At 42.8% G+C, this 14,205-nt stretch overlaps 1 protein-coding gene across 1 annotated transcript in view; it reads right to left on the reverse strand.

Moving 5' to 3' along the window:
- Positions 1 to 431: 431 nt before the first annotated feature.
- uvrag (UV radiation resistance associated gene) overlaps positions 432 to 14,205 on the reverse strand; it is a 57,236-nt gene continuing 43,462 nt past the window's right edge. Inside the window, exons 14-15 of the mRNA XM_086130995.1 lie at positions 7,812 to 7,903; positions 432 to 2,866 (exon numbers count right to left, since the gene is read on the reverse strand). Of these exons, the coding sequence (XP_085987121.1) occupies positions 2,053 to 2,866; positions 7,812 to 7,903 (906 nt within the window). The 3' untranslated portion in view covers positions 432 to 2,052. The remainder of the gene's footprint in view (positions 2,867 to 7,811; positions 7,904 to 14,205) is intronic.

The following is a 14,205-nucleotide window of genomic DNA, read 5'->3' on the forward strand; positions in this document are numbered from 1 at the left end:
GGGAGGCCGGAGCTGGAATCGAACCCGGTACCTCTGCACTGTGAAGTCGACGTGCTAACCACTGGACTACCGGGCCGCCTATATATATATATATATAAAATAGATATAATGCGCATAGTGGCCAACAACACAACAGAACTACCTTAGCAATGACAATGTAGGACACAAACCCACTACGTGTGTTCTCAGTTCTAGCAGGAATACATGGACCAAGTGGGAAATCTTATCATGCACAATTTTAAGACCCGTTGCAGTCACCCACCCCCTCAAAAAAAAGTTTCCGGAGCACTGCTGAGGTACCCTTCAGCAATGCATCAACCCCAAAAATTGTGGCCGCACAATTCACGTGACACAAAGGGGATCATTTTCACTCAATGAGGTCAATAAATAAACAAAAAGATAACGTTTTAAAGAGAGACACATACACCAAATGGACTGCAAGTCTTTAATAACAAAAAGAAACCCATACAAAAGTATATGTACATGGTTACTTACTGAACCACCTTGCAGTCTATGGAAATTATCTTAACATGGTTCATTTTGTCATTTTACACACAATATCTCCTAAACGTCCATTGGGACAAAACTGGAGCTGAAATGAAACGTGGGCTGCCAGTGGACCATCTTGACACTGCCAATGTCCACATTGAGGACCAACACATTGGTTGTGATATCATTTATAATATACATTATTTTTAATTTAGGGGTTAGAACACAAACCTTTTAGTTGATCTGAAAAATAAAATACAAAACATTTGAAGGACATAGATAAACGTGTTTTTTTTCTGCATACTGGTGCAAGAAAGTATTCCGATCACTGAGACAAAAATCCTCGATGAATGGAGATACTTAATATCACACTTGCATTGAGCCCGAGTGAGATACTCTGATTACAGACATGTCGAACCACAACATTTAATGTCTACTAAATACGAATCAGTGTATTTCACTATCAATGTCAACACTGGGGAAGAATGACATTAAAAAAAAAAGACAATCATGATGGTCCAGGGGAGGTTATCAGCGGGCAGGTTGCCATGTGGATGGGGATGAAAGCTAATTCCAGTCACCACCTCCCTTTTGTTTGAAGGTTATTGGCGGGACAGTGATTTGTGTGCCTGTTTATGTGAACAACTACCTGACATGCACGCATACAAATGCCCACGCGCCCGTCACCGCTGCCATGCAAGGTTCGGCAAGCATCTTAACATTAGCATGTACGGTCATTGCTACAATTATGATGACAGTGTCGGGTGGACACTAGGGATGGGTGTTATACTAAATATTTTGATCAACTACAAATAATGGTGATTTTTTTTTCATATTTCATTGGTTGGGTGAACCGCTTTCAGAATGTTCTTAACTCCTATTTCCATACAAGTGTTGTAATGAGTGGAATAATGCTTTGCTGGTTGCCCCGATGCTATGCATTTCTTTTCTTTTTTGGCCACAATTGGTCAAAGATGCAATTAACAATCAATTCCACATGCGTGAGATCAAAAACAGGGTATGTGCCGATGGTTTGACCGTTCAAGAGTAATAACAGTGAAGCGTGCAAAAACCTGTTTGGTGGAAGTTAAACCTGAGGTATGTTAGTATGAAAAGTAGATTGTTGTGAGTTTCTGCAGTGAACGATTGTTTGGGATCGCAACTGCTATCGCTCACTGGATGAGTGCATGTCTCTCGTGAACAAGATGTGAATGGTGCTTTTTATACAAAACACTTGTTCATAGAAGATATGGTTCATACTGAGGTCCAATATTTTATGAATAAAATGGATTGAATGATCAGTATTATTGGTTCCATTGTTAAAATATATTAATGCCAGCTCTTAAAAAAAAAAAGCCAGCTGTCCCGATACTTGCACGTGTAACTGCATTTCGTTTTAAAATATGCATTGGATTTTTTTTTATAGTAAGTGCAAATCGGTCGTTATTCCAGAATAGCTCCATCATTGTCCTCTCACTTCACATCCCTGCTTTATTTGTGACCAAAATCCTTGTGCAAATTTTTCTTTTTCCTATGCCTGCCTTCCTCCTCCAGTCACCTGCCTCACTTGTCCGAGTTTTTGCGAGGTCGTCGGAAGCTGGACATGTTCTCATTCAGGGCGTAGATGCGTCTGGAGAACTCCTCAAAGCCAGCGACATCCAACTCCCCCAGAACCTGCTCATCACATTCCACAGCTATCGCTTGGTCCACTGGGATACAGCGGTAGTCTTCCATCCTGGTCTCCTCCGCGAGCTCTAAACCCACCCGTAGACCAATTCCCAGGCCCAAGTTGGTAGCCTCGGTCCCCATGATCTCCTCGGCTTGCTCCACTGAGCAGCATGGACCGGGACTTGGAATCAAGCATGTTAGCGGTCCTGGCACCAGAGAGCCATTCATGACGCCTGCATGCTGACTTGCGGCCACTGGCTCCTCACCGGTGCCCCCTAGTGGAGAAGAGCTGCAAGGTTTTTGCTCCTCCATCTGATCATTGTGGACTTTCATTTCTCTGTCAGTGCTGTTGTGTTTCTCCACCTTGGCGGCTGCACCGCGACCCTGCTCAATCGGTTTTCCCTCCTCTTTGGCTTCAGTGGGCTCGGTGAGGTCAAGTGAGGCCATGTTGGCATCCAGGGAGGAAGACAAGAGTTTAGGCGGAGATGATTGCATTGTTTGGGCTATCGTGGCTGGCTCCTCCCCTACGGCGGTGCCATAACTGGGCGGAGGTTTCGTCTTGTATTTGTCAGCCTCGGAGCTTGCTCTCTTCCTCAGGCCCCGGTCTGGGAAGCTGGTGTGCGGTGGGTAGGTGACTTCCGAGGTGGTAGGCACGCCGAGGTGAGACTTGGCTGGTACTGGGATGGAGCTGGAGACATGGTGTCGGTCACTGTGGAGGAATGAGAACGCACCAAATCAGCAATCGTACGCAATTCTTTTTCTCAGCAATTTACAAGATGCCCAAATACAAAAAAAAAGAAATCACATTAAAAAATCTATTCTGTTCCTGAGCCAGGGTAACTATAGCTACAGCTCTCCGGAAAGCACTCCACTTTCCAACATTTGTGAGCCTGCACTTTCATTGTCATCCACAAGTGCACAGCAGGCGCTCACCAAAGTATGCCAGACATTTTCCGCTGTAACAGATAACAGACCCGCAATCTGAAACAGCCCACCTCGCCCGAGTAGCGAAGCCATAAATTAACTTAAATGGGCCCTCCCTTTTCTGATAGACATAGCCATTTATAATACACACAGACTCCTTATTCGTACCATTCTGCTCGCTCTTAAGTGGGTTCAGAGGTGAAAAAGATTCTCTTTGTGCTCTCAGAGGATTCATGTTTGCTACTGAATTGCCTCACTGTTTTCATTTGGAAATGTCCGACAGAAATTGTCAAGTAATGCGTTGAATGTGTACTTGTCTGGCGGATGGTTCCACCATCAAACACATGGCAGACTATTTCAAAAGGGCCCCTGATATTGACCTTGAAACCCCACTGAAGAGGCTGTGACATGCAGAACAATTGTGAAGAAGCATTAGAAATGCCCGCCCGCTTCTCTGACGGACTTGTCAAACATCAAAGTGGCTATGATACAGTAACATGGAAAGCAAGGCAGTCAGAAAGCTAACAACAACAACAAAACTAACTGTAACTACACCTTACGTTTATAACACAAAAAGCTTGTTTCACTTCTGTTTATACAAGTACTTGCATGAGCATTTAAGAAAGAAGACAAAAAATATATACGATTTTACGTAGAGTTGAGGTTCGTTACAAGAATGGAGTGTTGTATGTCATTTCTGAAAATCAACTTTGGAGGTCCCATTGTATGAGAAATGAACACTAAACATTCAAATCCCATCTCAAAACCCACCTATTCAAAATTGTATACTCAATTTAAATTGATCTCTTCTTTTATTATCTGTGGTTTTATTGTTCTTTGTTTTGTCCTTGATTGTAAAGTGTCCTTGAGTGTTGTGAAAGGCGCTTATAAATAAAATGAATTATTATTATTATAATGCTCCAAGTTCAATGACCACACAGGAACATTTTAATGACCTGAGATCTCATTAAATGTACTTTAACGAACTTGAATATCTATGTGTGTAGAGAGAGAGAGAGAGAGAGAGAGAGAGAGAGAGAGAGAGAGAGAGAGAGAGAGAGAGAGAGAGAGAGAGAGAGAGAGAGAGAGAGAGAGAGAGAGAGAGAGAGAGAGAGAGAGAGAGAGAGAGAGAGAGAGAGAGAGAGAGAGAGAGAGAGAGAGAGAGAGAGAGAGAGAGAGAGAGAGAGAGAGAGAGGCGCTGGATAGCTCAGTTGGTAAGGCATCAGTTTGGCGTACGGGAGACGGTGGTTCGACTCCCGCTAGGGGCAAAAAATGAGCACATATCACCATCCAGTGTGGGTCCTTGAGCAAGATCCTTCACGCTAATGCCTACCTCATACAATGATGAGAGACAGTAAAATGAATGACATGCCGGCTCAGACGTCGCCGGGCCAAACAAGGTCTGCGTCAGGTGCTGGGGAACCAGAGCACCTTGATGAAAAATGAGCTACTGGAACAAAGCGGAGATGGGCGAGATGCGATAACATGGCTCTGTTGGAATGCTACTACTCAAGCAACCCTAGTCAGAGGGGTTACATGCAGAGAATGTGGGCTAAATGGTTACTTCGAAACCCACAGTCACGGTTGACCACGAAACAACTAGTAGCTCAGTGTTCCAACATCCACAAACGGCAACTGCTGTCACAACTTGAGATTGATGAGGTACAACGCAGGTTCCATGGTGAAGTGCCCCAGGCTGCCAGATCAGAGGAGGAGGTCATACCAGAGATTGGGAGGCAAGCCCCAATGAATGCAGATGATGAGATTGGGAGTGAGATTGGGAGGCCAGCCCCAATGAATGAAATGCTGAGCGAGGCAGCAACTGACCTGAAAGCTAAGATCATGGCGAGAAAGAAAGCTGGGCAACCTAGAAACCAATTACAACAGCTATGTGAAGTACCACCTGAAAGTCTCATGGAAAGTGTGAATGCAGCACTGAGGGCGATCCCTACCGTAACGATCACGGAAACCAATGAGGTGATATACGCTTCAGCATCAGTGATCCTATAAGTGCAACCATGAGATACGTTACCCACCATGGAAAAGACGGTTGGAGGCTAAGATCAAGGCGGCTCGGAAAGATGTGAGTCAATTGACAGAGGCCCAGAGAGGTGTGATGAAAAGGCCGATACCCAAGAGGTACATCCAGATGACCATACCTGAAGCACTCGAAACTGCCAAACAAAGGCTCCAAGGCTCCAAGCCTTTGTCCCCGGCCTCCTTCCTTTCGGCTTGCGTACAGTCTCAGGGTGCTGGATTTGGGATGGAACACTCCATGCATGGTTAGGAGCTTTGGGGTCTTAACGTCCGTGGTCTGAATCTCTTCCTTTGGCCACCTTATTATTCCTGCAGGGTATCTGATCACTGGGAGGGCATAGCTGTTTATTGCCCGGGTCTTATTCTTGCCATTGAGCTGGCTTCTTAGGACTTGCCCCACTCGCTGGAGGTATTTGGCCATAGCCGCTTTCCTTGTTGCCAGTTCGAGGTTGCCATTGGCTTGTGGTATACCGAGGTACTTGTAGCTGTCCTCAATGTCTGCTATTGTTCTTTCAGGGAGTGAGACCCCTTCAGTGCGGACTACCTTTCCTCTCTTAGTCACCATCCGACTACATTTCTCAAGCCCGAATGACATCCCGATGTCGCTGCTGTAGATCCTGGTTGTGTGGATCAGGGAGTCTATGTCCCTTTCGCTCTTAGCATACAGCTTTATGTCATCCATGTAGAGGAGGTGAGTCAGTCTTGTGCGACTGTTCTGTCAACCAGGAGCTGATGTTTGGCTCCTCTGGTATCTCTACCAATGCCCTTGTGTGCTTCGCTCATGTATTGATCCATGTGTCCACTTATCTTCGCCGCAAAGATGCCTGAGACAGGTTATTGGCCTATAGTTGGATGGGACTGCACCCTTTGAGGGATCCTTCATGGTCAGGATCGTTCACCCTTTGGTTAGCCATCCTGGGTGAGTCCCATCCCTCAGCTCCCATCCCTATATACAGTATATATATATATATATATTTTTTCAACTGGGTAGAATTGTGATTTTTCATTGGGAGGAGTTATGTACAAGTTTTTGTGTGATATGTCCATCCATCCATCCATCCATTTTCTGATCCGCCTATCCCAGCTGTTTTCGGGCAGCAGGCGGAAGGCACCCTGAACCGGTTGCCAGCCAATCGCAGGGCACACACCGACAAACATCCACCCTCACACTGACACCTAGGGACAATTTAGAGTGTTCCAATAACCTGCCATGCATGTTTTTTGGAATGTGGGAGGAAACCAGAGTACCGGAGAAAACCCACGCGGGCATGGGGAGAACCGGCAAACTCCACACAGGAAAGCCAGAGCCCCAAATCTACCCTGTACTTCTGTACTGTGAAGCAGATGTGCTAACCAGTCAACCACCGTGATTTGAACTTAAGCAGGCAATGGTGACAACATTCTTGGCAACCAAATTAGATGATTAAGGCTTGGTGGTGAGTAAAGATTGTGGCTGGAAAACGGTGTCCAATTTAGGTATCGTATAGTTCATTTGGGAGGTCTAAAGTTCTTGGCAAGCGTTTTTAACCGGAATGAAACAAACTATAAATTCCTTCATATGGCAGCTTTATCAGACAGGCCAAAGAATTCTCATCTATAAGGACTTGGTTTTTGGTTCGAATTTTGAGATTTCAGTCCGCAAGGCACTGGATATAACCCCTTGTTAGTAGCTTATTCTACTATTGCACTTTTCAATACCTGTGGTCAGAGTTCCAGCGGGGCAGTGTGAAGGCTTTTTAATGGCCAACATGTGTTTATTGCGGCAGGAGCAGAAAGTTTTGATTGAGCAGATGACATGGGCATTAGTATTGAGTTTTGTGCCTGTTCTGGTTGTCTCACCCACGCGTGTACGCAACAGCACACATGCACACCAAGCAGGATGCATGCTTTGATCTCATTTATCTTTGGGCTCTTCCACTTCCCATTAGGAGGTAATCAGAGGAAGGGCCATTTGAGAGCGCCGACTTTTGATGGCTTCTCTTCTTTCAAAACAAAAGATTATTCAATGAACGTGTGTAAAACACATTTGAGGTCCCGTGGAGAGAAGCGGAGATGAAAGACAGCTTTGTGCTTTGTTGGACCGTGGATTTGGAAAAAAAAAAAAAGAAAAAAAATAATTTAAGCGTTAACACCAAGCCAAAAATTCAAGATGGCGGTTGGGGCATATCATGACATGACTCATTTCACCTTTGGATTGAAGATTTTAACGACATGTATGCAGTCAAGCACCACTTGGTCTTGAAAATTTATGGATATGATGTGCTGCTTACTTTATATAGAAAATATATTTTTGCACCACAAATCACGAATTTGTCAGTTGTAAAAAAAATCAAACAATACCCTGGAAACAAAAAAATATACTGTATATACAGGTATATTTTTTCTGGATTGGTGCAACGCGTCATGGGATTTCATTTGAAAATAACCCTTGTTGTTCACTACTTTTCTAAAAGCATTGTGGCCACTATATAGGGGAAAACAAACACACATTCAAACAGCACTCCAGAATGGTGAGTTCACTAGCAGGCACTACAGAGTGGATTGATTTTGAACACAACCCCTGAAGTTGTCATCAATGGCCTCAGTGAACTCCTTCCACTCCCTTGAGGGTTAAGGGTAACAGTCGAGGTAGTGAAATAACATAAAAAAAAAAATCTTCCCTTATATTTGTTTGTCAGCTTTCTTTGTCTTACCATCGGACAAGCAAGCCGTGCTCCAGAAAGTTCTTCAGGTTGGGTAGAGTTTGCTGCAGGTCTGGGGTCGTCAAGCTATGTTGATATCTTAGCTGAAATAAATTTAAAAAAACAACAACAACAACAACATATTAACCACAGGCAACACAAATCTGTGTTCTGACATGAACTTCCACCCACAGAGGGGGAACCGAGCACATTCCTTCACCTTGACACAGTTTTTCTCTTGACATCAGACTATTACTTTTGTGGATACACAATGGACATCCTGAGCTGATAACAGCCATATGGGGCACTGAGGGGAAGGTGTAGGGAGACACGGGTAAGATGTGGGTGGTTTAAAAAAAAACAAAAAAAGTCATCAGTGAACGGTGGTGCTGGTGCCACAATCTCCCAACAGTTGAGCATTGTCACATCAAACCATCACTTGCCCTGCCAAGTTTATTTGCTCTATATTACTGAGCAGGATAAGAGCATCATGTCACACATTCTGAATAAATCTCAGAGGCCCTTGTGTCTCACACGCACGCATCCACAGGCCCACACACAAACACACACAGAAATGGACACACCCACTGTCTATTCCAGCTGACATCTGTTCTTTCCACTCCGGTGCCATAGTAATGCCTCTTCTCTTTACGTCCACACTAAAACAGATTGATCCTATCTAATGGGCTGCTTATTTGTGAGCGCCTAGCTTAGGGGCAAGATTCAAACAAGTCATCAGAGAGATATAAATAGATTCATAAATGCTTTTTGGGGGTGGGGGGGGGGGGGGGGTTGAGTGAACACACGGGAACTGCAAGGTCAAAAATCCATTCAGGGATGCAGGTTAAAATAATAATAATAATAAAAATAATAAGAAGAAATATGAAGGTGTCCCCCCACCCCCGAGTCAAACGCATTTGCTTGACACAAGTGAAATGAAGGTAACCAAAACATTAGCCAAAAAATAAATTGCAATATTTGATGCTTAAAAAAAAAATCTAAACAATGCTCCTCTCTAAATTATTTTTTCCCCAACTGAGTTGCTTGCACAGGTTCAAATTCATGATTTGAAATGATTTATCTTGGTCTGATATTTTATATAAAAAAAAAACATGGTGTTTGAACAGGGTTGTGGACTTTTTACATCCACTTTCAGAGTTCATGTGTCTGTATAAATGTGGCGGTACGTAGATTGTCCAAATCTGTTATATGAGATACGAAAGCTGTAGCCATGACAGCCTCAGACTATTTCAAAAGAGGCTCAGATCGTGAGAGCTGCACAAGAGAGTTGTTTCAAAGCCCAGCTGTTGAAGGAATGATCTAAAAGCTACCTGATCAACACAGAAATCATTCATATCTCAGTCTAACCCTTGGGGTCTGACTCGATGACAGCAGAGTTTTGTCCACAGGGCCAACCTTAACACAATTAGGTTTTATTTAAAAAAACAAAACGAAACTATGAGCTAATCAATTTTTTTGAATGGTGTAAACTTTTGAAGTTAAATTTTTAATTTTGAACTATGAACTGAAGTCTGAACTAGTTCGTGTTGAAGATCAACTTTCCTAACATTTGATGTTGCTAAGGTGGAAATAGGCTGACTGGGTTATGTTATTTCATATGCTTATGGTATGATAGTGTGCCATCTAGGACGACACCCAAACTCTTGACTTGAGGGGAAGGGGAAACTCGGGAGTGGTCAACAGAGATGGAGAAACTGCCAACTTTGGATAACATAATTTTTGTACAGGCCAGAAGAACTTCTGCTTTGTCACTGTTAAGCTTCGTGAACTTAGAGATGAACCCGAAGTTGATTTCCAATAAACAGGAGGTCAGGGCGGAGGAAGTAGGTGAGATGCTGGGTTTGCTGGAGAAACAGAGTGGAGTGTCATCTGCCAAGCAATGAAAGAAGATTTTCCTACAAAGATGCCAAATAGGGAGGAGGTGGATAATGAAAAGTACAGGGCCCGGGACAGAGCCTTGGGACACACCTAAAGTAACTGGATGAGACTTGGATGAAAAAGACTACAGCTGGATGAAGTGAGTGCAGTCTTTGAGGCATGAATGGAACCAGTCGAAGGCGGTGTGGGCGATGTTGACGGAGGAGAGTCTATTGAGGAGGATGGTGTGTGAGATGGAGTCAAAGGCCGCACTCAGGTCTCGGAGGATGAGGGTGGAAAGTAAACGTGAGTCAGCTGAAATGAGGATATCAGAGGTAATTTTCAATAGAGCTGTTTCCGTCTATGGACGGGACAAAAACCTGATGGAAAAGGCTCGTAAAGGCTGCTGTGTGTTAAATGGGAGAGGAGTTGAGTGGCGACTGATTTTTCTAGAACTTTTGAAATGACCCGCCACTGGGACACTGATTCACTTTCCTCCAAACTTCCAAGGTTTAAACATTGAATAGAATTAATAGTTTGTAACCGTCATAACCGAAATCAGAAAAATCTGCGTGGAGGGGAACATGTCCCACAAAATGAACAGGATAATTGCACTTGAGACCACCCGTCATTTCTAGTTTCCCTTTCATTTATTTTGGTGATAAATGCAAGTGGAGTTCCTTTCATACATATCCATATGTGCACCTGAGTGTGCTTTCAAATTGCCCACAGGATTCTTTGTAATGGGGCTAACCAGATCGTGGTGAGAAATTCCATGTCCCATTGAGCAAAGCTGTAAGGTGAGAGGTTCAAGTTGGAGAGAGGGTGGAGTTTGGGGCTCCCACTGGCTCTTTCACACGATGACATATTGAAACAGATCTGTCCGGGTCTCCTCATGTTTGATCACATCTTTGCGTGTCTCAACACCTTCCCTGTTGGATTATTCAACGAATCTCACTCAGGGCTTTGGAGACTCTGCAACATGTGTGGTAGGCAATCAGTTGGTCTGACCGTGAGGGTTTGAATGAATAACTGGTCACATTTGACTCATCCGGATTACAAAAACATGTAAACACAAAGACTTTGCAGTGTGTATTGCAGGTTCCTACCAATCTGTTCACCACATATAAACACAATCTCAGTAGAAAAGAGTCAATCATAACCAAAAACTTTACAATACATGCCACCCAATCTGCCTGTTTGGCATCAGCTCTGTATTTTAAACAATGACAGCCTGGCTTCTGCCACGTATGACTGTTTCCCTGAGTGCGTCACTATCAATCAACCCGAGATCCAAATGTGACTGTGGGCGGGCCGAAAGGAACATTGAGATTAATTGCGAATGATGTGGCGAAGCCGATGGGGCCCGCTTACAAAGCGTATTCTCGCATCTTCACTTATGACGGACAAAAGGTCAATTTTTGGGTGAGATTTTCATGTTGCAATTCACGTGTCAGCGACTATCCTTCTGGTCAAGGACCATGAGCTTTACCCAGACACGACTCTTCATCCATATTCGTGATGTAAGCTCCCAGAGACTATGGCCTGCAATATTTCGTCGCTGTAAAAAGCTTACATACCATTGCGTACAACCAAAGGTGTGTGAAACCAAAAATGAAGAGTAGAAAGCTACAAATTCAAAGAAAAGGATGCCGTTGCCATCAAGAATTCAACATATCAATTTCTTTCCCACATGAGACTATTGGTGCCAACCTTTCATAGTGAATCCCTTTTGCTTTTCTATGCATACATTGAAAGTTTCATTTGATATGGAAAATAACTTTTAAAAAAGATGATAGCATTTCTTTACATCAACCCTGCATGGGTTCTGATGGCTCATATCACACAATGTTCCCATTTAGATCTATTTCAGACTGCAAAGACAGTCACAGTTTCACCTGCACTTGACCTGCCATGTGTGCAGTCTGACTGACGTCGAAACACAGCGCTGTGATGACAGCCTCCCCGGCTTTCCTCACTGTCAATAAATATTGCGAATATTTCAAAAAAGTGTATGCCCTGCAGCGATTTCCCTTTGTGAAAACCGGGACCATTCAAATTGGGGTACATCATCTCAATAGGTGAACTTAAAAAAGTGGTGTATTGCTACTGAACCCTTTCAGGGACAGCGATCACTACAGTGGACAGCTTATCAGGTTACCTGATATCGTTATTTGTGCACGAAAGGGTTAAAGTGGCCTATTCTATGTGTCCTATAATGGGGTGCACCCCATATATGAATATACGGTAAAACTCATACCCAATGATGCAATTAAAAATTTATCTTCAGCAGTAAAAAGTTCATATTTTGTCGAGAATTAATTTGATTTGATTAATTTGCTTTTTCATGTCCAGTGAAGCACTTTGAAAAACACATTTTGCCACTTGATGTCGACTGAAAATGACATCATGTGCTCAGGGGTCAGGTACCAACCAATCACGGCTCATGTGATTTTTGCCCGCTGAGCCACGATTGGTTATTACCTGACCCCGGAGTACAAAATGCATTTTTAAAGGTGCTAATTGGACAGGAAAAATAATGAAGTTATCATATTTGGTGTCCCCCGCCTACTGCCCGGAGACAGCTGGGATAGGCTCCAGCACCCCCCGCGACCCTAGTGAGGATCAAGCGGTTCGGAAGATGAATGAATGAATGAATGAATTATAGACAAAATATTAATGTTTCCCAAAACCTTTCAAACTTGTCCAACCACGGCGACCTGTTGAATTTATCGTCCGTATTATGTTTTAAACCTCGCCTCAAAAGATGAAATGCAATAGTCCGTGTGCACCGTGAAATTTTTGACATTTTCACCAAGCATGTAATAAAGCAATTTTTAAATATCCCTTACTCAAAACTCTTCTTCATTGCACTCGGTCCTTTAACACCCGTTGTTCTGCCCTTTTTTTCTTCCTGTGGTAATGTAACACAGGTGTGGTGTATTCACTGAGCCTGTCTGAGTCAAATTCAAACCAGATTGTTCGCTTGCATATCTTGTTGCTACACTTTTAAAAAGTATCTTATTGCTGTCAAAGTCAGTCAGCAAATTTACATAATTTCGGGAAAGATTACGGGAGATCAATAGGAAATTCAGTAAGAGAGTACCGATGACATTAGTTACGACAATCAGGGCTGCTGTCCTCATGAGTTCTGTTCATATCGCGATAGTTTTTTTCACAGCAAATCAACGGAGTCAACCGATTGAAAAAGTCACAATCATTCAAGGTTATTGTGACCTCGGGGTTATTACTCTCACCAAAGTGAGACATCGGCGCTGAGGCTACTGCAGTCAAGTAATCCGAAACCAACGTGGCCCATGTGAAGTCACAACACTGAGGGCAACTTTCTGTTTGCAAAATTGGCATACCACACTATCATCAATCCTCCATGGCAGCCCTATGAACCCTAATGTCTCAATGAGGCACACCTTTGAAAACATGCTAAACACGTGCTTTGTAGTCTTAAGATTAAGATATCCTTTATTTGTCCCACACTGGGGAAATTTACAGTCTACAGCAGCAAGATTGTGGGTAGAAAGAAGAAAAACAAAGTGTTTGCATTCACAAAATAAATGTTACAGTTTCAATGTACGCCGTTCAATTAAGTGCAATATAAATATAGATATAAATAAGGTGGCTGTGCTATTTACAATTGTTTTTCACATCAATTATCTTTTCACATCTTAATTTCAAAGCGTGATGCTCTTCTACTCGATGGAAGACATTTTTTTAAACAAAAAAATCTAAATGGTGAATGATTGTTCAAAAATTGCACAGCACTGAAAGATCAATAAAAACTATAATTAAAAAAAACAACTGGAGGCTGTTAGAACACTGTCAGTCTGCAGCGAAAAATAATGAATTGGCCTTCGCGTTCCAATACTTTTTGGAGAGAAGCAGAAAAATGAAATTCCCATGTGGAATGTGAACTGCGTTATTTGCTTGCAGTCAGATAAGGAGAGGTCCTGTAATCTGTGATTTAGACTCGCGGATTCAAGATCAGAAAGTCCTCGGCCCCAGTTTGTTAAAGGCCTCTTAATATGTTTGCATTGGAAACAAAGATGAGATTTTCTTCTTTCTTCCCAGCAAGCAGCATTCAGACACATAATAAAGCTGAACCACATTTACAAAGCATGTCCTGCATATGTAATATAAGAAATGACATTTTTCCCAAACTACTGCAGACACGCTAGTTAGCAAACAATGCAACTCATTTTTTAAGCAGTCCATAAGCCACAGAAAGATCAAAATGAAAAAAAAAAACTGTTGTTCAAAAAAAAATAAAAAAAGTGGTTGAAAACTCTTGCTAAGAACAACCATGAACATTTATGGCAATAGAGAGTAGAAAGCATCTTGGTAAAAATACAGTTTTAACTGGAATTAAAAAAAAAAAAAACACTGCATGACTAAATCCTTTTTTTTCACCTTTTCAGATGATTTCCCCAGCGCAAATTCAGTCTGTGATTCGTCAGATTTAACCCATTGCAGGAAAGTGGTCACTACAGTGGACATTTATTCAAACATTGCT

Source organism: Hippocampus guttulatus, chromosome 15 (genome assembly GCF_054856545.1).
Source record: "Hippocampus guttulatus isolate MCC_2025c chromosome 15, RoL_Hgut_1.0, whole genome shotgun sequence".
Taxonomy (NCBI): domain Eukaryota; kingdom Metazoa; phylum Chordata; class Actinopteri; order Syngnathiformes; family Syngnathidae; genus Hippocampus; species Hippocampus guttulatus.